At 41.8% G+C, this 24048-nt stretch overlaps 1 protein-coding gene across 3 annotated transcripts; it reads left to right on the top strand.

The window, feature by feature from the left end:
• Position 1: 1 nt before the first annotated feature.
• Positions 2-23182, top strand: tbc1d5 (TBC1 domain family, member 5). 3 transcript variants are annotated; one of them, XM_049601473.1, is made up of 23 exons: positions 2-106; positions 5127-5178; positions 5575-5693; positions 6418-6475; positions 6647-6755; positions 6977-7066; positions 8051-8125; positions 8922-8989; positions 9886-9988; positions 10463-10551; positions 10679-10729; positions 10944-11013; positions 12102-12274; positions 12368-12510; positions 13269-13375; positions 16193-16278; positions 17040-17350; positions 17500-17562; positions 18958-19166; positions 19372-19471; positions 20224-20303; positions 20423-20683; positions 21909-23182. In XM_049601473.1, exons 3-23 carry the CDS (start codon positions 5594-5596, stop codon positions 22200-22202), a joined length of 2640 nt encoding a protein of 879 aa, XP_049457430.1. In that variant the 5' UTR covers positions 2-106; positions 5127-5178; positions 5575-5593; the 3' UTR covers positions 22203-23182. The 3 variants fall into 3 exon arrangements, with proteins under 3 accessions (XP_049457430.1, XP_049457431.1, XP_049457432.1); XM_049601474.1 differs by having other exon boundaries at positions 5127-5180; positions 5554-5693; XM_049601475.1 differs by lacking the exon at positions 17500-17562.
• The last annotated feature ends 866 nt before the right edge of the window (positions 23183-24048 follow it).

The following is a 24048-nucleotide window of genomic DNA, read 5'->3' as shown; positions in this document are numbered from 1 at the left end:
ATGACCAGTCAGCTGACGTTCAGCACATCCGCCTGACCCGCTACTGTTTACAAATCAGCACAGAGTCCGATACAGCAGAATGAGGAGTCCTGCGTGATCTGAACAGGTACCTGACACACACTGAGAGCCCACGGCGGGTTATGGATGACTCTGTGGCATTACGTACACTTATATTAGCCTGTGTGTGCGCGTGTGAGAGTGTGCTACAAGTTTGTCTCGTGTCTTCCTGCAGCAGCTGTGTGTCGGAAGTGAAGACAGGCCCGTGCATCGGGTCGGTTACAACTTGCTAACTGCCAGCTAATGTTACATTAACTGACCTGTTTGTGTCTTATGTATTCATGTTCAGTGAACGCTGACGACTACAGTTGTATCATGGTGCGTTTATTTAGCTAGCTTAGCCTTCAGTTAGCAATGTTAGCCGCAAGCTAGCTTAGCTGTTTGGCGTTTTGCCCTGCCCGCATCGATAATCCCGATTGTCACCACCCGTTGTGTACGAAAGACGGACACTGTATGTGTTTTACTTCTTATTATACACTCATTGTCACTGCTGGCTGTTATTTATGGCGTCAACATTGTTTAAAACTGTTCCATTTTAATGACTAAGTTGCTACTGTAGTGTGCCTTTAACCTATTTCCTCGGGCTGGCCCACCCTGCCTGACAGATTTAGTGATGGGTTCAAGGCAGTGCAGAGGTTTGGTAACCGCTAGTACTGCCTGCCTGCATGGGTTAATGCGGTTTCACACAGCTCTCCACGCTAACAGGAACCAGTTCAGTACAAGTATGTGTGCTTAGGATACTGCAGCCTGGGTGTATGCAGGCTATTTGGGTTACAAGGAAAAAGCGTCTTGACTTCAGGCAGAAATTAAGAGCTGTGCACAACTGAAGTTAACCTCCCTGTTGTGAGATGATAGCTGACCTCTCCTACTGTACATATGTCTGCGTTGACTAGTTCAGAGAATATAGGTTGTGTGGTGGGGACGTGTTTTGATACTTGCTGAACGTCACAGTCTGTTAATGCAAATAAGTGTTCTGCATGATTAAATGTCTTTCGCTTCTTCTTTTGCACAGCAGGTCTTCCTCAAGTGCAGTGATTTCCAACCTTTTTGGCTCATGACCTATTGAAATATAACAACGTGTACTTATGAGAGCTCAGCACCCATTGCATAATCAGTGAGGTGTGTGCAACTCTAATGATTTTTTTAGAAGCCTGAAGAGGTAAAATCATCCAGCAATTCACAAGAAAAAGGTTTAAAGACTAAAATAACCTTTTCGATCATCTTACGAGCCTTTAGATTTATCTTGTGACTCCACGTGGAGGTCTGGGACCCCTGCTCTAGTTTTTGTATCCAGACAAATATCTGTCAGGTTTAATCTCTTAACGTGCATTTGGTAATCGAATCAAGTCCCAGCAAGTTTATGGTATTTTGCCAAGGTTAAGGTCTCAAGCATGTTCCCAGCGTCTTGCAAAGCATGTGACTGTGAACGCTCCGGGGCTCTTGTTGTGTGCTTGAAGTAGAGGCATGTGAGTTTGTTTAGCTGGGGTGTTGTTTCACTTTGACTAAAGTGCGATCTGCTGCTCCGACCGTAGCTGCCAGTGACAGCTTCTCTCATTGCAGAATCCTGTTTGAATATTCATCCTCTGAAGAGCCCACGTACTGATTCTCTTTCTGAATCTGTTTTACATGAGGCAGCTCTGACAATGGTTCAGTTTAGTGACGACTAGTGGACTTATTAGTTACACCTAATGGTCATTTTCAAGTATTTTCCTGAGCTGAAAACAAAGCTGCAGCCTGTTCATTTCAGTGGAGTTACAGTTGTAGTCAGATGTCTCTAAATGGAAATTCTGCAGGCACTTCAGCAAAACATTTAATACAATTTAATCTGGGTTTAGTTTCAGAATAGTTTAGCCTTTGTGCCTTTAGGCCAATAAGCTCGGAGCGGGCTGAGGCTTTTCTTTGTGTCAGCTCGGCTTGAACGTGGGATCTCTAAGCATGTGGTTGAACAAAACCTGCCTCTGCATTTTGAAGAGGAGCTGAAGTGAATTTGTCAGCTTGGCTGCTGCTGTAAGGTGAATCCCCCCATGCTGTGTAGCTGATGTGCTCCTCTGAAATATTCTCATGACCCAAAAGAATGTGATACGCCCTCGTCACAGTCCATCAAGTGTGAAAACAGTGACCGAAAGTTTTGGGCTCAAATATAGTTGTGGTTGCTTTCAGACTGAATGTGTTTCAAAGTAAAGGGAAGTGAAATGTACTTTAGGAGCACTGAAGGAAGGAGTTCAGAGCGAGGCTCTCTGGCTTGACTTTGGTGTGCATCCAGTGTGCTTTACACAATCCAAAACATCAGTGTTCCTCCTTTGAAATCACGCTCGAGGCGATAGCTTTGAAAAAGAAAGTGGTTGAGAAATCTTAATGTTTGTAACAAGATAATGTAGCTACAGTTTGGATTTAGCTTCACGGGCTGTTGTTGTAAATCCCAGGAACACATCTTCTACCTCTGAACAGATGGACGCAGTGTTATTTGCCTGTTGATTTATTTATGCATTTCATTATGTATTGATTTGATTATTTCATGAAAGATTCGTGTTTTGAATTATTGAAGTGTCTCCAGGTGCTGTGGGTTAAATTATGCAGAAGCTAATTTGCCTTGATTATTATGTGGCAAAGTTAGGATGTCGTTTTACGTTCGACTCCGGGAGGAAGTAATGAAGGCAGCAGAAGGCTAAGAGAAGACCTGCTTCAGGCGAGACTGTGCCAACACGGCGAGGCCTCGGGTCTTTTGCCCGCATCGGCTTTCATTCACTCACAAAGGCTCGCACACACAAGACGTGCCTCCTCAAAGCACGGTGAGCAGTGAGAGATCTGAGAAGGCCTCTTTAGAAAGTTTAGAATGACTTTTTATTTTTGGAAAGTAGGGACAAAGCGCTGGATGCGTTTGCAGGCCTGTAGGGAAAAACGGTCCTCAAAATATCTTTTGACACTTTGTGCAATGCAAATTTTTGTCAGACAGGGATAATATGAATTGATATTCTGCGCGAGGTGACTGCTGATATATTTGTAGTCGCTCAAGAGAGTTTGATAAATCTTTCATGCCAGTCTTTTAAAGTAAAACTAAGAAAACAGGCTATTATTGGAGATACCTATTCACAACGTTCCTCTGTCTTTCCCTATAGTTGTGGATTAGTTACGATTATTTAATGGGATAATATCCTTTTTATGAGGGAAGGGAGAAAAACCCCTCAGACTTAAGGAGAGCATTAGTCTTTGAGGGGAACAGATGTTTCCTAAGAAAACAGGCACATACATTATGCATATAAAATTATTTCTATTTTGATGGCGCGTGTAGCTGATTTATCGAGCTGTGTCCCATTCACATGGTTAATAGGTTTAAGAGATGCCTTTTGTTGTGTTATTTCCACAATTAATAAAGCGAAAAGGAACATAATGCTCTGTGGAAGCGTGCTATTCTGTAGGCCTGTGTATTAGGCTAACCATATTCATAAACGTGGAATAATCCCCAAGCTGGATAAAGAATGGAGGGAGAATTGTTTAACCTAGATAGTGATGTCTCACAGAGAAAGTTAAACTTTTCTCATAGCTTTGATAGTTGGCGGAGACACGTTGGCTCTGGGTTTACCTGATTTTTAAATCAATATAAATTGTCACATTTACCGCTCACGATGCATCGTGTCTGATGTGACTGTTATTCTTTAATCTGCCTTTTATTGTATTGATTAATTGGTTGTTTTGTTAATTAAAGCGCAAGGGTGGTGTTTTTATATGTCTTGCTTTGTCTGATCAACAGTCTAAACCCCAAAGATACTCACAGATACAAGAATCGAACATTTGAGAAGCAGGAACTAAAGATTATTTTGCTGTTTTGCTTGAGAAGCGATTTAATCAGTTAACTGATCGTCAGAGTTGTTGCAGGCTAACTGTTTACTTGTACATGAGTGCACATGTTTCTTGCTGCTGTGATTCAGACTACTTTGAAAACTGACTATATGAGCAACTTTAGATCTGTTAAAGTTTCATAACTAGGCTATGTTTTTTTTTTCAATAAATTCTGTTAATTGTCGAGCCCTACCGCTCATTAATATAAATATTAGAACTGCAACTAACATGTTTTCAATATTGATCAATCTGTTGATTACTTTCCTGATTAGTTGATAGAATATTTGCTTATAAAATGTCAGAAAATGTTATAAAGTGCTTGTTATAATAGATCCCAAAGTGATGTCTTCAAATGTCTTGTTTTATCTGCCCAAAAAATATTCAGTAAACCATTAATATGTAAGACAAATAATAGCACCAGAACCTGACTTTTGAAATGCTGTTTCCAGCAAATAAGCCAAACATTAGTCCATTAGTTAATTTATAATAATGGACAGCAACTGGCCATTGCAGCTCTAATAAAGATTAATAAATGTTTTTTGCGTAACTCTTCCCCACGTGTTGTTGCTTGTTCATTCATGCTGTACTGTAGTAGTAGATATGTCTGACATAGTGATTTTTTTTTTTTTCCAATAGATAATGACACCATACAATGCTGTGTAAGCATGTACATTGTGTGCCCTTAAACCCAACATATAACAGAAACTTTACACCCACATCACAGCGTCCCCCTGTAAAAGACAATCTGATTACATTTTTTCATTTTCATTTTATGAGCAACAACAAATTCCTTGAAACCGTAATAGCCCCTTAATATCTTTGCCGTTAATACCGTCTGCGGGTTATGTGACAACCAGTCTGTTGACATCAAAATATGAAATGAAGGCATTAATTTGCCTACTTAATGACCTCATTAGCATTACCGCTTATGTTTAATATATCACAGCGAGCATGGCAGGGCATCAGGCAGCTCAAGTGCTTCGTGTTAATTTAAGTGATTCCTCACTGACAGCAATCAGTGTCAGTGTTTTATTTCAGGCAACAAAGTTGTGTTAAATAGAAGAGGTGAATAAACAGCAACTTGTGTTTGTTTTGGTCAACACAATGAGCAATACACATGAATTTTATGACACCAAATCATTTGTCGCTCCTTTAAACACTGCTTTTTTATGTCCCTGTTTGCTGAAGGTGTTTATTTTCATCATTACTGTTTCTTCTTCTTCTTCTTGCAGAGTCATCCTTTTCTTTGGAGTCTTGGCTGAGGAGAATCACGAGGCTGTGACAGTAAGTCCAGAGATTAAAACAGTTCAGCTGTGTTTAATGTTAGCAGCAGGGGGACTTCAGTGATTGCAGTAAATAGATTTTGCATGCAACCCGTCATGAAGAGGTCAGGGTCAGAATAACACTCCAGCTCAAGAAGACTTAAGCAGAGAAACCAGTCAGCACATGCTGTGGTCAAAGGTCAGTCTCCCTATCAGAAGGTGTTGTCAGTTTAGTGGGAAGCTTGCTTTATCATTTGGAGTTTTCTGAGTTCAAAAGTCATGCATAATATGACAGAAGCTACCCAAAGTTTGGTTTGTATTTTTTGTAGTCTCTAGCTGTTCTGTTGTACTAGCCTGTGATTTAACTATGTTTTTATTTTCTTTGTTTTTTACTGGTTTCTCCTGTTACTTTCTCCAGGTCCGGCTGGGTCGCGGTCATGCAGCACCCCAATTTCGAAACCCGCCACCCACTCCAGACAGACGAGCAGCAGGAGACAGGCTTCGACCCGCTCAATAATTTCAACAAGAACCGCAGCAGTACGTCAACTCTCTGGCTTAACTGGGATTCAAACTTGGCAAAGACATGTTGGTGCCTAGACTCAAAAGATACCGGTGTGTCGGTCTTGTCGAGACTGTATAATGCTCTGACAAAGGCTCTGACGAGTAGACAAAGAATAGAGTAGAAGAGACTCACCATAGCTTGCAATTCTACATAGAAAGAGATGATAAAAAAAATAAAATTGGAGCCTACACTGTGAGGTGTGAGTCACAGACGTGGCAGGCGACGCCCCCGGGGCTGAGGGTGTTTTTGTGTTTTTATGTTTACGTGCGAGAGGGAGAAGATGTTGGGGGCTGGCATGTTGTGGAATTGATGAATATTCATGCTGAGTGTCCCTGTGGAATGATCTACTCCTGTAACTAATGTTGATAGACAGCTCTCCGACTTGAATGCATGTTCACCTGCAGGCCAAATTAGACTTATTACTGCCAATAAAGACAAAGAAGACTATGGTGCTTTACTCTTTCCCACTTTCCCTGCTTCTGGCCCTTTTTGCTCCACCACATGGCATGAGATAGAAGCCCCAAAAATAACTGCTGGGTCACTTGGAAGCAGTAAATAGGCCAGATCGTTATTATGGTAGTTGTCAGATGTTATGTTTTTGATTATTAAGCTTTAAAAAAGATTGATTTCTAGTGTTATATCTTTGCTCTGGTTGTTCACATCTCCCCCTTGTGGATGCGTGTGTGTCTGCTTTAACAGGAGGATCACTTGACAGCAGCACTTACTCACAGTCCCAGTCAACCTTCCTCTCATACAGGTGAGTGTTTCCAGTATTTTCTTGTGCGGGTGCACCATAAACTTTTGGCCCAGCTCACTGCTCCAGCCTCCTGGTTTACTGCTGGATGACACATTAGATGGAACACCGTGCCCAATTTGGGTTGAGAAGCTCATAAATCTCCCCGTCCTCTACCTCCCCTCCCCTGCACAGGAAAGAATGGGACGACTTGTTCCTCAACAGTAATTACCTGGCCAGGATCCGGCAGGCAGGCATCAACGGGCGGCTGAGGAGCAGCCGCTTTCGGAGCGTATGCTGGAAGGTAACTGCCAAATGGATCAAGCAGTCCTATCGAGTTTGATTAAAGGGGCTTTGGCAATTTCCCTGCCGCAGAAAAGACAGCAGTTCTGGCAGCTTGCAGTCCGTCTTTGGTGGAAAAAAGCAGCCTTGAGTTTAGTTTTTGAAAGTGTCTGCATGTTTATGACTTCTAAGAGGGTAAATATTGAGGTAGCGTTCACTAACCTGTGTGCTGGCTGTCTGTAGTTGTACCTGGAGGCTCTGCCAGAAGATAAGGGCCAGTGGATCAACAAGACCAAGGAGCTGCGAGGCCAGTATGAGAAGATCAAAGAGACGGTGAGAGCGCCTCTGTGTGGCCGTTTGCCTCAGCATCATGAGAATGCTTCTACAGACACTCAAAGCTGCAGTAGCTTTGCAGCAATTTGGGCAATACCGAATAGTTTGAAGTTTCATAACGCTGACATTTCAACTCTGAATCAGCACTCAAATGCTGCACAGCTTCTTTTTTTGGCATGGTTATTCATTCTGTTTAAATCCAGTATCTCTGCACAGTTGCAGATAGAGAATAAGCTACACTAATATTAATAGTACTGTTTGTAGAATTAGATTCCAGTGATGGCTGTGTAGGATTTCCTTATTAACTTGTGTGATTCAAACATTTCCAATAACTCCAGAGCAAAAGTTTAAACATATTGAAAAGAAATGGATGTAATAATTTCCAAAATTCACAAAATGTTTTTAGCTAATGAAATATTCCTCTTCAATCCATATTCGTTGGCATTAAGTCTTTCAAAAACATTTTCAGTGAGGGCAAAAAAGTGTTCGCTCTCACACTCGTGGCGTACAAAGGGAGGTACGCACCTGTATTTTCGAGGCACTGTTTATGCTGACGCAACTGACACATAATACTCATTAAAGAAAGATGATTTCATTTAATTTCATTTCATTTTTAGGATGATGAGGCCATAAAATATGACGGCAGACATTCAAGCTTCATTTGAAAACCTCAGCTTCAATTGTTAAAAATAAATAAAAGACATTTGGTACAGCATTATATGGCATTGAAAATCAAGTATTTATTGCATTCTATTCATTTCATTTTTAATTATTTTAAATAACCTCTCACAGTTTCTGCCTCCAGCCACATTTAAAACAATGTAGAGCTCATAACTGCCTACAGTATGTGCAGCTATAGTTGTGCAAACTGGGGTCACAGCATGGTTATGCATCTCTCTCAGTGCAGCCCTATTAAGGAATTAACTGATCACTGATCTGTTATTGGCTGTTATTGACATCTATGTGATGTTTTTGTCTTCCCAGCACATTACAAACCCTCGCAAGGCTGCCGGCCAGCAGGACCTGGTGGTCAACAACCCGCTGTCCCAGGATGAAGGGGTGAGTGTGTGTCTCTGTGTATCAGATGTTTCATATTTGCATGCAAATCCAGACTTTGTTGCTGCAATAATTTCATAGCGATTCATTAATGTTGATTCATTGACAGGTTTTTTAAAGTAATTATGAAGCCACTGAATTGATGTTGGATTAGCCAATTAATAAAGTGTTTAAAAATACTCAAAAACTAATTTAGTTTTTTTTCCCCCCTCCCATTTATTTTTCACCTCCCAATTAATTTGCCTGCTGCTTTACCACTTTGTAGTTTCAGATGTTTTGTTGTGATGCACTCAGGAAGCCATCTGATAATAACAGAGCGTAAACAAGAGCTGTTTTTGCCAATCTAGAAAAGTTCCTAGGACATATCCTGGAAAGAAAAATATGTAATTTGGTGCTAATTACAGAGAAAATAGAGACAGCATTCAATTGATGCACTTCAAGTTGATTCATTCAAATTAATTGTTAGTGCAAGTATTTTATTTAGTACACAGCAGGTTAGCTGAACATGAAAAACTGTCTGCAGCTAAGGATACAATGCAGCATATGTCAAGAATAAAGTCATAACTTTGTAAGTAGCTACCAGGGTCTGGTCACCTCTGTAAATAGCATGTCAGTCATTTATTCATCAATCATGGTTAGAGTTGGATACGTTTTTGCTTTGAACAGCTGCAGATTTATTTATTTATCCTCTTTTAATTGTTTTATCCAGTCACTCACAGTATGGTCACCGTCCCTAATAATTACAAGTTTCTGAATCATGTTTTTATGCCTATGTTTAATTTTTCCCTGTCCTGTCCAGAGCCTGTGGAACAAGTTCTTCCAGGATAAAGAGCTGAAGGGGATGATCAAGCAGGATGTGATGAGAACGTCAGTATCACTATCATTCTGTCATTTTTTTATGAGTTTAATGAAGTTTTGTTTACCTGACACTAGCTCTCTGGCATCGACGTGAGGTTAACAACCCCCTTTTTTATGCCTCCACGCCGGCGATAGGTTTTGTGTTGTCCGTCTGTCCGCGTCATATGTGAACATGATATCTCAAGATCTCAACAATGAACTGAATAGTGGTCAAAGGTCAAGGTCACTGTGACTTTGTCTGTTTTGTTCTTGTGAACACAATATCTTATGAACACCTTGAGGAATTTCTTCAAATTTGGGACAAACGTTCACTTGCTCTCAGCGATTATCTGATTACATTTTGGTGGTCAAAGGTCAAGATCACTGTAATCTTGCATCTGTCTTATTCTCTCACAAACACCCTGAGGGAATTTCTTCAAATTTGGCACAACCATTTACTTGGACTCAACTGAACTGATTATATTTTGGTGGTCAGAGGTCAAGATCGCTGATGTTACTTTTTGGTCATAACCCAAGAATTATTTTGCTATATAAGGACAGAATTTCACACAAATGATGACTTGATGACATTTTTTATCCACAAGGTCAAAGGTTAACTTTTCTGGCCTTTACTCAGCGTCAAACCTCAGGAACAGAAGAGATGACATTTGGTCAGATGCTGAATTGGTGACACCAATCCTGGGTGCCCACCTTGAAACTTGAAATAGATTTTCTGTGCTGCCAGAGGGAAGCTGTGTGTGAAGCGTCCATGTTTTCACAGACATGCATGTGAATTGTAAGTGCAGCTTGACTGGTGCGTCGAGGCATCCAACTCTGAGGTGGTAATTCTAGTTTATACTGAACACCAGCTTTCTGGCACCACCGGGAAGTTAACAGCTCCTTTTTTCTCATTCTATTTTCTTAAGGTTCCCAGAGATCCGTTATTTCCAGGATGATGATGTGAGGACCAAGCTGACGGACATTCTCTTCTGTTACGCCAGAGAGAACGAACAGTTACTGTATAAACAGGTACAGTAGGACTGACACATTGTACCAGCAGTTCATTCGCAGAGCTTAAAAGTTAAAGTCCAACATCTTTGTTTTCTCTTAAAGGTTCTTGAACATTCATGTCTCTGATTGGGGTTTTTTTTTTACGGAGCCATTGTGTTGATAATCTAGGCATATCTGTGCGTGTGAGTGCACGTGTGTGGGCTTCTCAGTGCCCAGTGAGCTCAGACAAAAGAATAAAATGCCTTTGTAACCTAATCATTATCAGTGTCTGTAACAGGTGCCAGCGAATGAATAGACGGCCAGTACAGCATCTCTTTTGCAAACTGGAAGTGACACACGGCTGGGCAGTGGCTAACAATATCTAAATTAAACCTGTCATCACAGATTAGAAACCTCGTGCATCACTATTAAAGAAAGACTGACCACAAATGAACCATCATTTCTCTCTCCCCTGCCCTTTACGTCTTATGCTCCCTTCTCCTCTGTCCGCAGGGGATGCACGAGCTGTTGGCTCCCATAGTGTTTGTGCTGCACTGTGACCATCAAGCCTTCCAGCACGCCAGCGAGACGGCCAGCCCCAGGTCAGTTTCTCATAGCTGTGAAAGTGCACCCTCCACCTGTCTGTGCTTCAGTAGCTATTGCTCTAGTCAGAAGCCAGAAATATTTCTGTATCTATTTGGGGAAAGATCAGTGTTTCTTTTTCCACAGTGAGGAGATGAAGTGTTTGTTGAACCCAGCGTACCTTGAGCACGATGCCTAGTGAGTACGCTCCTAATATTGGACCAATAACAAGTGTTCATATTCAGAAATTTCATTAGTTTTCAAATAACTGGGGTTGGTTTACATGTGTGTTTCCATCTCACGACATGTCCTTTCTTTGTTTGCTCATTATTTCCCTTCCTTTCTCTGTCTCCCCTCCACACACACACACACACACACACACACACACCCACACACCTACCTCTGTCTGTAGTGCCTTGTTCTCGCAGCTGATGGAGACAGCAGAGCCGTGGTTCTCCAGCTTTGAGAGGGAAGTGAGGAAGGTCAGTTTAATCTGAAGGACTGCTTTTGACATCGTAATTACAATAATTGATTGAGAGTGGTGTTACACAATATCAGCTGATTGCACCATAATGACTGCACAGAAGACATGACATTATACATGCTGACAGAAGGCTATTAACACCTTAAGTCATAATCCTCAAGATTTCAGTCCTGGTTGATGTGACGATACCCTTAGTTACCGGGGAACTGGCAAGTGCGATGTCCAGCTTCAGCAAACGCACCTTAAGCAGCTACTTTGTCAAAAATACAACAGAGGAGCTTTTGGCATATCTGTTTACAGTGCAGCCAAACAAACACTTGATGTACTTATGAAGAAGTTATGAAGAAAATAATTGCAACTATGATCTGGTTTGATGAGTCGCATGATGCAAATAGTTTTCCACACAACAGCAGTGCACAGGAAGGAGTGTAACAGCTCACTGTGACTGCTGCCTCTGGTTTCATTGTTCCTTCCATATTTAAAACTGATTCACTGTCAAAAAAATGACAGAAATGCCCATTACTTGGCTTTGTAAATGCATTTTTTGATACATAACTGCATTTACAAATTCGTGCCTTTCCTGGCGGTCCCATGTTTTCCCAATTGGATGCTTTCAAATTGAACCAGCAGCAGCAGTAGGAATAGCTGGGATTACATTAGCAGTCTAATACCGCTCAGATAACGGTAAATAATGACTTCCTGTGAATCCTTCATGCTTAGGTAGGCAATTTGAATCCAGCATCAGAATGGCGGACTCCGCCACTTACAATCTAAACTACTAAACCGTAAGGTCATTATAGAATGTAAAAAGATTGAGTGGTTATTACTGAAAACAGCTGACCATGTGTGGTATCAAAGTTTGGATGTGATTTTAAAAAGTCATAGATTATAACTCAAATGAATGTTTCAATATCTAAGTAGAACAAACTGCACATTCACTTAAAATATATTTTTGTTCAAACTGAGACAACTCTATGCCTTCTAGAGAGAAGATAACATAACATAACCACTAAATGTTGGACACAGATGCTGCTAATGAATGTTTACATAATGATATGCTAATTACATAATGATCTGCTGTCCCAGGGTAAGGAAGAGATGCTGACCAGCATCCCGTTCGCACGGCCCCAGGACTCTGGGCCATCTGTTGCCATAGTCACCAAAGTCAACCGCATCCAGGACCAGCTGGTGAAGAAGCATGACATTGAACTGCACATGCACCTCAACCGGCTGGAGATCGCCCCTCAAATCTACGGCATGTCAGTATTTACACCATTAATATAGTGCGTCTGATGCTTCGACTCTCAGCTGTACACAAATACATTTACCCTGTCTCTCTGTCTGCTCTACAGCCGGTGGGTACGTCTGCTGTTCGGCCGCGAGTTCCCGCTCCAGGACCTGCTGGTGGTGTGGGACGCCCTGTTTGCTGACAGCATCACTCTGGACCTGGTGGACTACGTCTTTGTTGCCATGCTGCTCTACATCCGAGATGCTCGTACGCTCCATTTATTACTGAAATAATCCAATAACGCCACGTGTTGTCTTTGTAGCATGTCACTTCATAAGAAACACTTAAGTGGAAGAATGTGATTTACTCCACTTCATTTAATCAGATGGAGTCATATTGCTTTAAATAGAATACCATAGATGTTTGCTGCCATGCACACAGGCAGGATGGGGCTTTAGGCTCTATTGCTGGCAAACATCATCCCTGCTTAAGTGTCTTTAAAACTGAAATACAGAGCTATACATCGCAAACATTAAAGACAAACGATATTTTGATAGTTGATCAGCAGTGTTGTAGCGCTGTTACAACTTTTCTAAGTGTCCTTGGAACAAAGAGGAAGCTGTTCATCACGGAGGTGCTTCTCTGAAGGGTACCCTAAAGGTAGAAGAAATGCGAGGATAGATGGGAACACTTAGAGAAAATCACTTTTGACACACTCGATTGTGTGCTGGATGAAGTGTAGTGCAGCTGTGGGTAGGACTGGTCGCTCAGTGCTTGCCAAGTTTCATGGTGTAGCAGCGTTGTGCTGCAGTATTTCCTCCATTTGAGATTATTTGTGAAAGCATATACAGTATGTTTTATGAAGTCAGATGCATTCTCTTAACACATTAATATTAATTCTGGCTAATTTTGAAATTTGTCAAAATTTGAAACCGTGCAAATGCAATAACATACTATATTTGGATGAATTCTGCGGTTGTATCACAGCATCACTAACACTGCAATTGTTGCTCTGTCTGTTTCAGTCATTGCCAGTAACTTTCAGACCTGCCTGGGCCTGTTAATGCACTACCCTCCATTAGGAGACATCAACTCCCTGCTGCAAAAGGCTCTTTTCCTCCGAGATCCCAAAGTAAGCAAACAACCGCACGAGCATAATTAATTTGAAAATTATTGTACATCTGTGTACAGCTAATGTGGTTTCGTGGTAGTGTTTTGTGTTACTCTTCAGTTTCCCTGAAAGTCCCATTGTGGTATATCTCACACTTTGATTATGCCTGACCTGTCACAAGTTCAAATGTGGAAGAGAAAGGATTGCTACACATAAAATGTTACGCATAAAATGAAATGAGGGGGAAAAAATCCCGGAGCTTGAATTTCTGGCTGAATGTGCCTGCTTTTTCTTTACTCTTCGGTTCTTACAGCAGAGGAGACACTATGTTAACAGAATGATTTCTCCGGTTTACTGCAGAGTTGCAGTAGGAGAAGATTTGCAGAAGTGAAACACTTAACCCACACTTAAAACACTGGACCGAAATCCTCAAACAACAGTTGTGTAGTGAAGGTCAAAAAGTCTCATTGCACTGTGAAAGAACATGCTGAGGTTTGAAAATATAAAAAGCTCACTGAAGATCGGCCGCAAATATTTCAGTTCCTCACACTTCAATGGTGCTTCACTTACTGGAAATACATAAAGCACAGGTGCAGTCCAGTTAATAAAAAAGAGGAATTTGCATAGATATATATGTATATTTTTTATATTTACTTGCAATGACGAGGCCTCTATATACCGTGTGCTGTATACATGGTAATAAAGCTTTTATTTTTTTTAATCTTATTAAACCTGCAACATATAAAAAATATTAGAGATTAAAGTTGGGACTAGTACTGTTTGAGTATCTTACCCATAATGACTTACAAATAGAAAGCACACACTGACCAGAAAATATGAAGTAACACATTCTGCAAGATGACTTCGAAACAGCACAACACAGCTCACGAGGAAAAAAAAGTTCTCCCCAGGTACACTGGTATATAGACCAATCATTAAGCCCCTGTTTTTTCAAGTCCTCAAAATATAGATCCCTTTACATCCTTGTTGTAGAGCTTGTCTGTCAACATTGTGTGACCCTGAAATAATTGGGGCTGGAATTTATTAGATAGTGACCTTGTTTTGGACATAAAAAAGACTGAAGGTACAAAGGATACGTTTCTTTTGACTCAAGGTTTGCGTAACATAGAGCTGAATCAAGCCAGCTTGAAGGATCACATCTTGCCACAAATTACATATACAGTTCAGAGCCTTCATTTTTAAAATCCTCATATCTAATCAGTGCTAATTTCATTAACGCAAGCTGACTAAAAATGTTTTAGTCAGTGACCTTTTTTTCCGTGACTAAGAGTCGATGACGAGGCGGCACCAGCATCATTACACACTAACTTTGACTATATCAACAGGCAATATTGTTGATGAAAAAAAAAACAAGACTGAAATGTAGTTTAAAAAAGCAACTTTACTAACTAAAAATTAACCTTTTTTTCCCTCAGTGCTGCAGTTCAGATTCCTGTGCAGGACTACAATGGCAGCGCACAATGAGCACAGTCAGGGGGACTTTGAAGAACCTTCTGGCACTTGTAACTGACATAAGTTAAAGTTAACCGTGACAACAACAGGGATTAGGAGAATGAAAAGAGGTGATTGGCTGGGCTACATTCACTGAACTGTTTAATATAATCTGATGTCAAGAGAAACCCAAAATGAGACTAAAAGCTGACTTTCGGTCAACTAAAACTTGGCTCAAAAACACAGGATGACGCTGACTAAATATGATAGAGACTAACTAAAGACATTCGACACAGGATTAAGACGAAATAAAATCATAGCTGACAAAATGATTACACTATTGTAGGGCTGCATCAGGCCAACTCGAAGGATTACATCTTGCCATAAGTTACATATTCTTATTAAGTGGCTTCAATTTCAAAATCCTCATGTCTTATCCAGTTTTGTTATAGCTGTATAAATCTGCTTTTTTGGATTTCAGTTAGATGCCACTTCCCATTTTGTGCACAGGTATGTTTTTCAGTAGAGCCACAAGCCGTGATGTGGCCCATGTGAGAAAATCGCAAGTCTGAACATGAAGAAATGTTGTTGCCTAATTATAGTAGCTGCTTCCTATAACGATGGTGTAATTATTATTTGCAACGTTAGACCGTTGTGACTGCAAGACTGTTAGAGTGAAAACAAGACTAGGTGTCGACACCTTGAGAACTTATGGTACCTTGGTTAATGAGAAAATATGCTCAAGTGCAAAAATATGTGTTCTGGAAATAGCAGCCGACAGCATATTCTTACTGTCACACACACTTGTTTCATTGTTGCTCTCTCATCCTAGTAACAACACACACACCTAATCTTTTATCACTCCCTGTTACACCTCCTCATACACAGCAGGATCACACGTTTATATGAAAACCAGCTGTTGATGTATGGATGTTAAATCTGTCATCGCCGGTTCTTTGACCTTGGGTAACGCCTCACTGTCCCGGTATCTTTCATTCCTCCTCTAAATTTACTGACCCATGCACTCAAACACAACAACTCGCCACACTCCCGTCCACGACTCTCCTGGGATGAATATCCAGGAAGGTGCTGATGCAACGTGACAGCGTTTCCCCCAGGTGAACGGCCGTGTCACTGCACGTCGACATCACGGTTACACCTGTGGGGCATCATCCCTAATGACAGGAGGGTGAGTGGGGTCGCTGGAAAGAGGCTCTTGCTCATATGTACTGACTCAGAAAGACGAAGGCACACGAATTTGCTTGTTTACGTAGTCATGCATGCACGCACGGTGTCGGAAATGCACCACTTTTATGTTTACGTGTTGACTTCAGTTATCACGCACAACAGACAAAAAATGTTTTTGTTCTCTCCGTCTTCTTGTAGAACTATCCACGTCCCGTCAACTACCAGTTTCAGCAGAATCTGGATTACTACAAAACAAGGGGAGCCGACCTGATGAACAAGTCACGGTAAAACACACACAACTGTTCCTCTCTCAAAGATCAGAAGTCAGTGTATCTTTTTAAATCATCCACTTTTATCTGAAAATACTTCCAAGCTTCACTTGGGGTTTGAAACACTCATTCCCTTCCCAACGTTAAAGTGGTTGTAAAAAGTTTTGTGTTTCATCCTTCAGAGAACGGAGGTGGCTTCTTTTCTTGAATCCACAGCAGATTTTAACATTCATTACTTTGTTGATGAAAAAACACACCATTTCTTACCACCCAATTTTAAACTGACTTCCACTTCATCGCTGAATTTGCACGAGATCACCATAGTGAACACTGAGGTCTTTATTTTTTAAGTCAAAGTTGTTGTGTACAGAAAGCAGGAGCTGCTTTGAAACTTGTCTTGTTCAAGAACACAGTGTTCTGACACTCACAACTTGAGAGTGCCAAGAAGAAGAGCCTATTAATGCACTGTTAATGGCATGCGCTTGCAATTTCGTTGCGATACAACTTTACCCAAAAAAGTGTAGGTGCTTGAATTGTTCATTGTGATGGAAATGATTCACACAGTTTTCAAGTCTCTGCAAGTTGAGCGTTATCCTTTACAGACATAAAATGGAAATCGTGCCTGGAAGGCAGGAAAAAAATCTGAACACTTGAAGTGTGGTTTGGAAAAGGAAGGCAGCGACAACTATTTATTTGTAGATAAAGGTCTTAAACTTGCAATACCACAGGTATTTTGATTTTCCTCTCTCACCCTAATGCACTTTTTGTCTTTCCAGTTCTGGTTCTACAAAAACAGCCCCCCTCAACATCAACAAGGTCTCCAGCAGCCTGCTGAGCTTCGGCAGGAAGCTCATCGCGCCGGCAATATCGAGTGGGTCCGGCGGTATCTCACCAATCAACAGCGAGGTACACTCCTCCTCCTCCTCGTCCTCCTCAACCTCCCCTGCATCGGCGCCAGCGCCCACCCTGCCTCACCCTCTAGCTGAGCCCCCACCAGGCCCCGCCCCACTCCAGACCCAGAGCCACACCCAGACTCAGCACTACCGCCTGCTCAAGTCCGAGAGCATGCCTGTCCACCTCAGCAAAGGTGAGCAGCAGAGCGCACACACACACTTGCATTTGTGCTGGCTGTACTGTAACAGGTGAATCAGCTGCATGTGCAGATTAACACTAGTGCAGATTTTCATTGGTTGGTGTGGGTGTGGCAGCGTCAGCTATGACTCTCCTGTCTGTTAGATGTAGTTTCAGGTGGAGTGTCTCAGGTCGCTCTCCCAGCCCAGACTCACACTGACACACAAGGTAACTGCTACCATGGCAACCGCTTGTGTGACATGCCCCGCTGTTCGTCCGTGCTTGTGTTGCTGCCGTTGCATGTCTGCACACGTAGTTTGACAGTCACTCTTCCTGCTGCTTGATTAGCAGCTGGTGAGGTTCACTTTACAGTAGACGGACATCAGTGTCCAGAGCATGTAGTAGCAGATTGTGTCCAGCAGAGGGAGATCACAGCTTGCCACATCAGGGAAAAATCAAAGTGATGGCATGAATGTCATGGATGGATTGTGGCATCTGCTGTCAGCATTGCTTTGACCATGTGCTTGTCATGTGTGTGTGTCTGTGTGCTCTTTTTTTTCTGTAAATGTTCCTGTGTGTCATGTGTTTGCAAGTTTGCCTGTTTTCTTTGTCCTTGCGAAGACAAATGCAAAGAAACATGGCTCCCTTTTGTCGTTCTTCTGTGGAGCCTTTGAATAATTTCCAATCAGAAACAGTAGATGAATGTTAAAAATAATAATAATAATAATAAATGTATAAAATAAATTTGCATTTAAATGATTAATTAATAGGCATCATTCACAGAACAGCGACAGTAGCTGTTTGGTTTAACTCAACCAGACAGCTGGTTTAACTCAAAACAATGACGTCCGCCAACATAAAACATCTGGCCAATCAGAGCTCCTGTTGATGCTCTGCTTACATAGATTTAAATTTAAAACTGATTTTTTTGCTTGTTTGTTTGTTTGCTTTTAATTAAAGCGATCATAAAACCAAAATGGCACATGTGAAAGCAGGAGACTGAGAAAAACAAAGTGTAAATGTAGTTTCAAAAAGTACATTTAAAAAGTTAAATTACTTAATTATTCTATTTTAAAATTCAATTATTAATGCATCATTTAATTGCAAATGTAATAATTCATTTATTCCTGCTTTTTTATATTTAACAATTTCTTGATTATAATATAAAAGTCTATAATTATTCCAGTTCTTGCATGCTCAAGGCTTCATATTCTTGTTGTACCCTTTTACTACTACTTAATTTAGGTATTAAAGACCCAGAATGTCTCATTATTTTTACTTAACTTTTATTGTGCATCTTCTTTTAAACCTCCTAAACAGCAGTATTATGTGATAAAATAAAACATGTTAAGCCAGAGTCCACTTAGTCATTTTTTCAAGGTTTTAACCGCATCTCATTATCTCCATCAGTGGAGGACCACGAGAGCTAATTGGTGGGTTAGGGTTGAGCTTAAATTCTTTATGAGACATACCGATCTCAAGGTCGGGAATGAACGTCCATGCCTGAGCAGTATTATGGTGTCGTAAAAATATGTAAGATTCTAAGATGTAACATAAGTTGTGCACATTCCTGTTGTGTTAATATTTTGTCTTCTGTCCGCCATCCTTCTGTCCCGTCCTCAGGCCAAAGCTCTAGGACGGTCAGCTCCTCTCCCAGCATAGAAAGCCTTTCCGGTGGACGAGCTCAATCCACCGCCTCCCCGCCTCTTCCCCCCTCCCGAGGGAGCGATGTCAGCACTTCATCTCCACCTCTCTCCGCCACCAAGAAGGAGTCTTTCTTCAACATCACTCGCTCTCGCTCCCACAGCAAGACCATGGGCAAGAAAGAGTCGGTGAGCTGTTCCACCTGCTGACAGACTGTCTGCATGTCTCTCTCGCAGTTTCAACCCCAATCCCTCCTCCTTTGTGGGTTTCTTGTCGCTCTCTTTACCAAGCTTCTTTTGTCCCCCCTTGCTGTTATTGCCTCTTTCTGACCTGTGTGTGTGTGTGTGTGTGTGTGTGTGTGTGTGTGTGTGTGTGTGTGTGTGTTATCAACAGGACGAGGACCTGGAGGCCCAGGTGTCATTCCTTCAGGGCCAGATCAATGACCTTGAGGCTATGAGCAAATACTGTGCCAAGATGATGAACACTCACATCTGTGAGTACAGCAACTAGAAATGTACACGATCAACAGATGGTCAAAGCCCCACGTTCTTTTTTTACCATCTAAAACATTTGTTCAAATCGCTCTTTATTGTCTCCTTCAGTGCTCCTCAGCGAAAATGAGAGTGAAAGTCAGCCCCAGATTTACTCTGTTTTTGGAACAATCTTTGTCCTGTTGGCATTTTGCCTGTAGTTGCATTTTTTTTAGTTGTGTATCCAGGATTTTCGTGGCGTCCTCTTGGATGTGTGCTGCTACACTTGGTCACTACCTTTTTATAAAGTCATGATCTCACCTGGGCGCTGTTAGTGATTGGCGTTTAAGTGCCCAGAAATGTGCCGACCACAGCAAAATTAGAGAAATATATAGGCGGAGGGCAGGGTGTCGACACCACCACACAGTTCTAGTGCATCACAAGTGATGATCGAGAGAGATTACTTTTGTTTTTTATTGTTTTCTTTTGTGCTTTTATAGATATTTATTGATCTATTTTGGTGTTTCTGTCCGTGGTTCTGGAGCACATTATTTTTAAGGAAGAAATTAGTTGACATGCTATGAGCACTGCACTGCTTTGAGAGAATATAGTACACTAGGTGGCAATTAGGGGATTTTTGGGACACAGCTCTCTGTATCAAAACATGCGGCTCCTATTTGTTACAGTTATTCATTCATAATTCATTAGTGCTGCTTCGGGAATGTTGTGGCAGGTTGTGTAGCTCAGTGAGTGATGGCTTATTGTGTCTCCTCAGGTAAAATCCAGGAAGTGATTCTCCAAGAAAACCTGGAGAAAGAGGATGAGGTCCTGGTGTCACTAGCTGGACTAAAACAAGTGAGTCAGAGCAAGTGCACATTAGGTTTGTGATGTGTTTTTGTAATTATATTCTGTTTACATGTGTGTGTTTTCACTGTTTGTGTCTAACACTGACGTGATGTCCCGGATCCTTTCAGATCAAAGACATCCTCAAGGGGGCACTGCGTTTCAACCAAAGCCAGCTGGAGGCCGAGGAGAATGAGGAGATCTCCATCGCTGATGATCACTACACCTCCACAGCGGTTGCTGAAACTGCTCTGAGCGCCAACAGTCACCAAGGTGACCACCAGCAAGAAGGAAGCAGCAGGCGGATCCGGGACTCCGATATGGACGGGAGTGTCAGCACTGATGAGAAGGAGGAAGAGGAGGAGCAGGCGATGACCCCACCTGAGCAACAGGTAAATTGTCCATCAGTCCTCTTTAGGCTGCTGGAATTAGAGCTCTGCACCTGTATCGGTATTAACTACAACACTCATCTCTGATGGGATTATTTCTCAGTTGTTTGGTTTTATGGTTTGACCTTTTGATCCAGTGTTCAGTGTCTTTAAATCCGATCATTTCCATGCCCACAAACTGTACCCTGTATCCAAAAATGATCCAATTTTTACCCAAATTGTAGTATTTGCAGGATTAGGCCGCTAAAGCTATCCCATTAGGAATGAATCAAATCCAGAATTATGCTGCATTATACAGCAACTGTATAATGAAAATACACATTTTCCCCTGAAGTCTGAGGTTTGCTGCATTTGAATACATCGAGCTTTGGGGCCAAACAAGCAGCAAAAGGGGTTTTACAGTCTTGGTTTTTGTACACACCTTCTACTCCCACTCACTGCACTGATTAAAGGGATAGTTTGTATTAAGTGTGGTTGTATGAGGTATGACGCGCCCACATTTTGGAGAAGCAGACAAGAGTACTGCCTCAGAAGCTAATCAATGCACTATTGTGGACGGGGGCAGCAGCAAAACATATTCAAGCCACTTAGAAATAAAAGGCCCATCTAAAAAAATCAACATCAGTTTAAGTGTACAGTATATTTAGAATATTTTCACTGCTTCACCTTGACATCAGACAGCCTTTTCTGTCTGGGAATTGAGCTAAAACTGAAATGAATCTATGCTCTCTTTAATGCCAAACTCCATTGACAAAAATAGTAATTTCACCTTGCTGAACACAAGAGTTGCTGGTCTACCGCTAACTTGATTGGTTAGTTTGTTTGTGTTATTGCATGACTTTGGTCTTTTTAAGAGTTAGTTTGGATTCAGTAAAGTCCTACAGTAACACAAACAAACTAACCAATGGAGGCAGTGGTAGACCAGCAGCTCCTGTGTTCTGCGATGTAAAATTACTGTTTTCCTCAAAGGAGTCTGGTGGCTTTGAGCATAACATAGATGAGTTTCAGTTCAGTTGCCTGTTGGAAAGTGCTGTCTGACATCAGCAAAACTATTCTAAAAACGGCGTACACTTATACTGATAGTCATTTGTTTTCAGGTGGCTCATACAACGCCACTTCCAAAGATCCAAACTATCCCATCAGGCAGGGTAAGTCATTTTAAAGTAGGAGTACAGAATCTTTGCTTACACAAGAAAAAGATATGACCCCCACCTTCTCTTGTGTACAGGTGGCGTCTTCACTCGGCTCTGAGGGCAAGAACTGGGATGACTACATCCTCGTGTGCCAGGACGGAGACCTGCCGGCTGCTGAAGGAGGAGGAGGAGGAGGAAGAGCTGCAGCCGAGCGCACCCCACCGATCAGGCGAGGGCGCGGCTTGGTGCGAATGGAGCCTGAGGGCGCGGCAGGAACCTTCAGCGACCCCCTGATGGCCGGCATCACCTCGGGCTCCTCCAGTCCAGACGAGGGCTCCACCCACAGCAAGGACTCTGACTTCACCATCGTCAACCCGAATGACCTGTGAACGAGCAAATCGCCCCTCCTTCTCCTCCTCTTATACCTTTATCGCATCCCATACCGAGGATGTGATAAAAAATAAACTGACTTAGGATCAGAGGGTGGAATCTGCAGTTTTTGGTGGCGCACCGCCAGAGCTGCTGTCAGCTAAAAAAAAAATTGCACATGTGGACTGTGACACTTCCAGTCACAAATACCTTATACTCTGTCTCTTTACCTGTCATCTGTGCCACCTCAGTCCTGTCTAAGCTGATGCTGTAGGCTCTCTCATTTACCCTAATGCCTGTCTCCTCATTACGTTGTGTCCCCGTCACTCATGATATTTAATTGTAGCACTCTGCTCTACAGAGAGAGGGTGCCATTGAACTGCTTACCCTGTCACTACATGATTACTCTGAAGAGTTGGACCTCAAACTGCTATTTCTTTCTAGGGGAGGATTCCCTCCTCTTGGACTTACTGTAATGATCAGGAGTGTGATACTCTTGATTCTTCTGAATGTGGAGATCTGGCCATACCTCTGCTTGTGTTGTGTCTGTATGTCTATGTCCTTACAGAGGAAGCTCTCTTCTCTGATACTCAATGGAAAGACGCATGACGTCCTCCTGCCAGTTACAGAAGGCAGCTTTCTCACCCTCATAAACCAGTGCCTCTGACCGTTATTCTTCTCTCAACCAAACAAAACCTGACTCTGTGATCTTTACTCTTTGTTAGCATTCTTGTTATTGTTTTTAAGAAAATATTTTTAACCCTTAGTTTAGTTTACTGGATGAAAATTATTAAATTATGGAGTAATTTTGTTCCCCCTTTTGTTTTTAATTGATTCCAATGTGGACATTTTATTGTGATTATTTTCATTTCTCACATTACAACTGAGTTCTTGTGTCCTGTGGAAATCATGCATAGCAGCGCACACAAAGAATGTCCCTCTAGCTGCCCATTCAGCATAATTAACTCAAGACCAATAAAACTACATCGCTCTTGCTACACACTGAAGTTATTGTGCCTGTTTGGGAATGCTGTTCATGCTTTTGAGATGCTGATGTAGACTTCTGTGAGTGTTTTGTGTGAGTGTCAGGACTAACTGTTGGTGCTGTACATTACATTTTTCAGAGATAATACCATTGTCAAAAAAAAAAAAATACTGAAGGTACTGAGGTTCAAATTTCACTTTTGACCTTGGAAATAGCATTTTAGAAAACAGTCCTGGTCTTCATCAGCAGAGGACGTTTGCCAGTTGTTATAAAAAATGTCTACAGCCATGCCGACTATTCTGTGAGCCTGTACCAAGGCACAGTAAGCTCCTGTAGTTAGCATGCTAGCTAATTAGCACTAAACCAAAAGGCTTGAGGCTGCTGGGACTGTCATTAGTTGCAGATGTTAAGTCATAAACCAAGGAACTGAACTGAGGATGAACTGACATTTTGCCCCGATGATGGCACTAGAGGAAGTCATTATAACTCATTGTGAGGGGAAGATACATTTCTGTAGCAAATTTTGAGGAAATTGTTGCAGTGGCATTCAAATGTGAACCTCATAGTGGCGCTAGAAGAAAGGAAGGTTGCTCCTCTGTGGACCATGAATGGCTGCACTAAATTTCATGTCAATCCATCTGATAGTTGCTGAGATATTTCAGTCTGGACCAAAGCAATGAACTGCTAGTGTGGCCTTCATAGGATAACTAGGACCACCTGGACTTCAAGGCCCTGTGGGACTCCCTGAAAAACATGGAAAGCCAGGACAGAAGGGAGAGCTGCTGCCCCAACTACTCAGCAAGCTCCATCTGCTGATGAAGATCACATGATACGATTTAAAGCCTCAGAACAGCCACAAAACTGACTATGCTGAGGTTGTT

This window comes from Epinephelus fuscoguttatus, linkage group LG17 (assembly GCF_011397635.1).
Source record: "Epinephelus fuscoguttatus linkage group LG17, E.fuscoguttatus.final_Chr_v1".
Taxonomy (NCBI): Eukaryota; Metazoa; Chordata; class Actinopteri; order Perciformes; family Serranidae; genus Epinephelus; species Epinephelus fuscoguttatus.
This window is presented reverse-complemented; position numbering and strand designations above follow the sequence as displayed.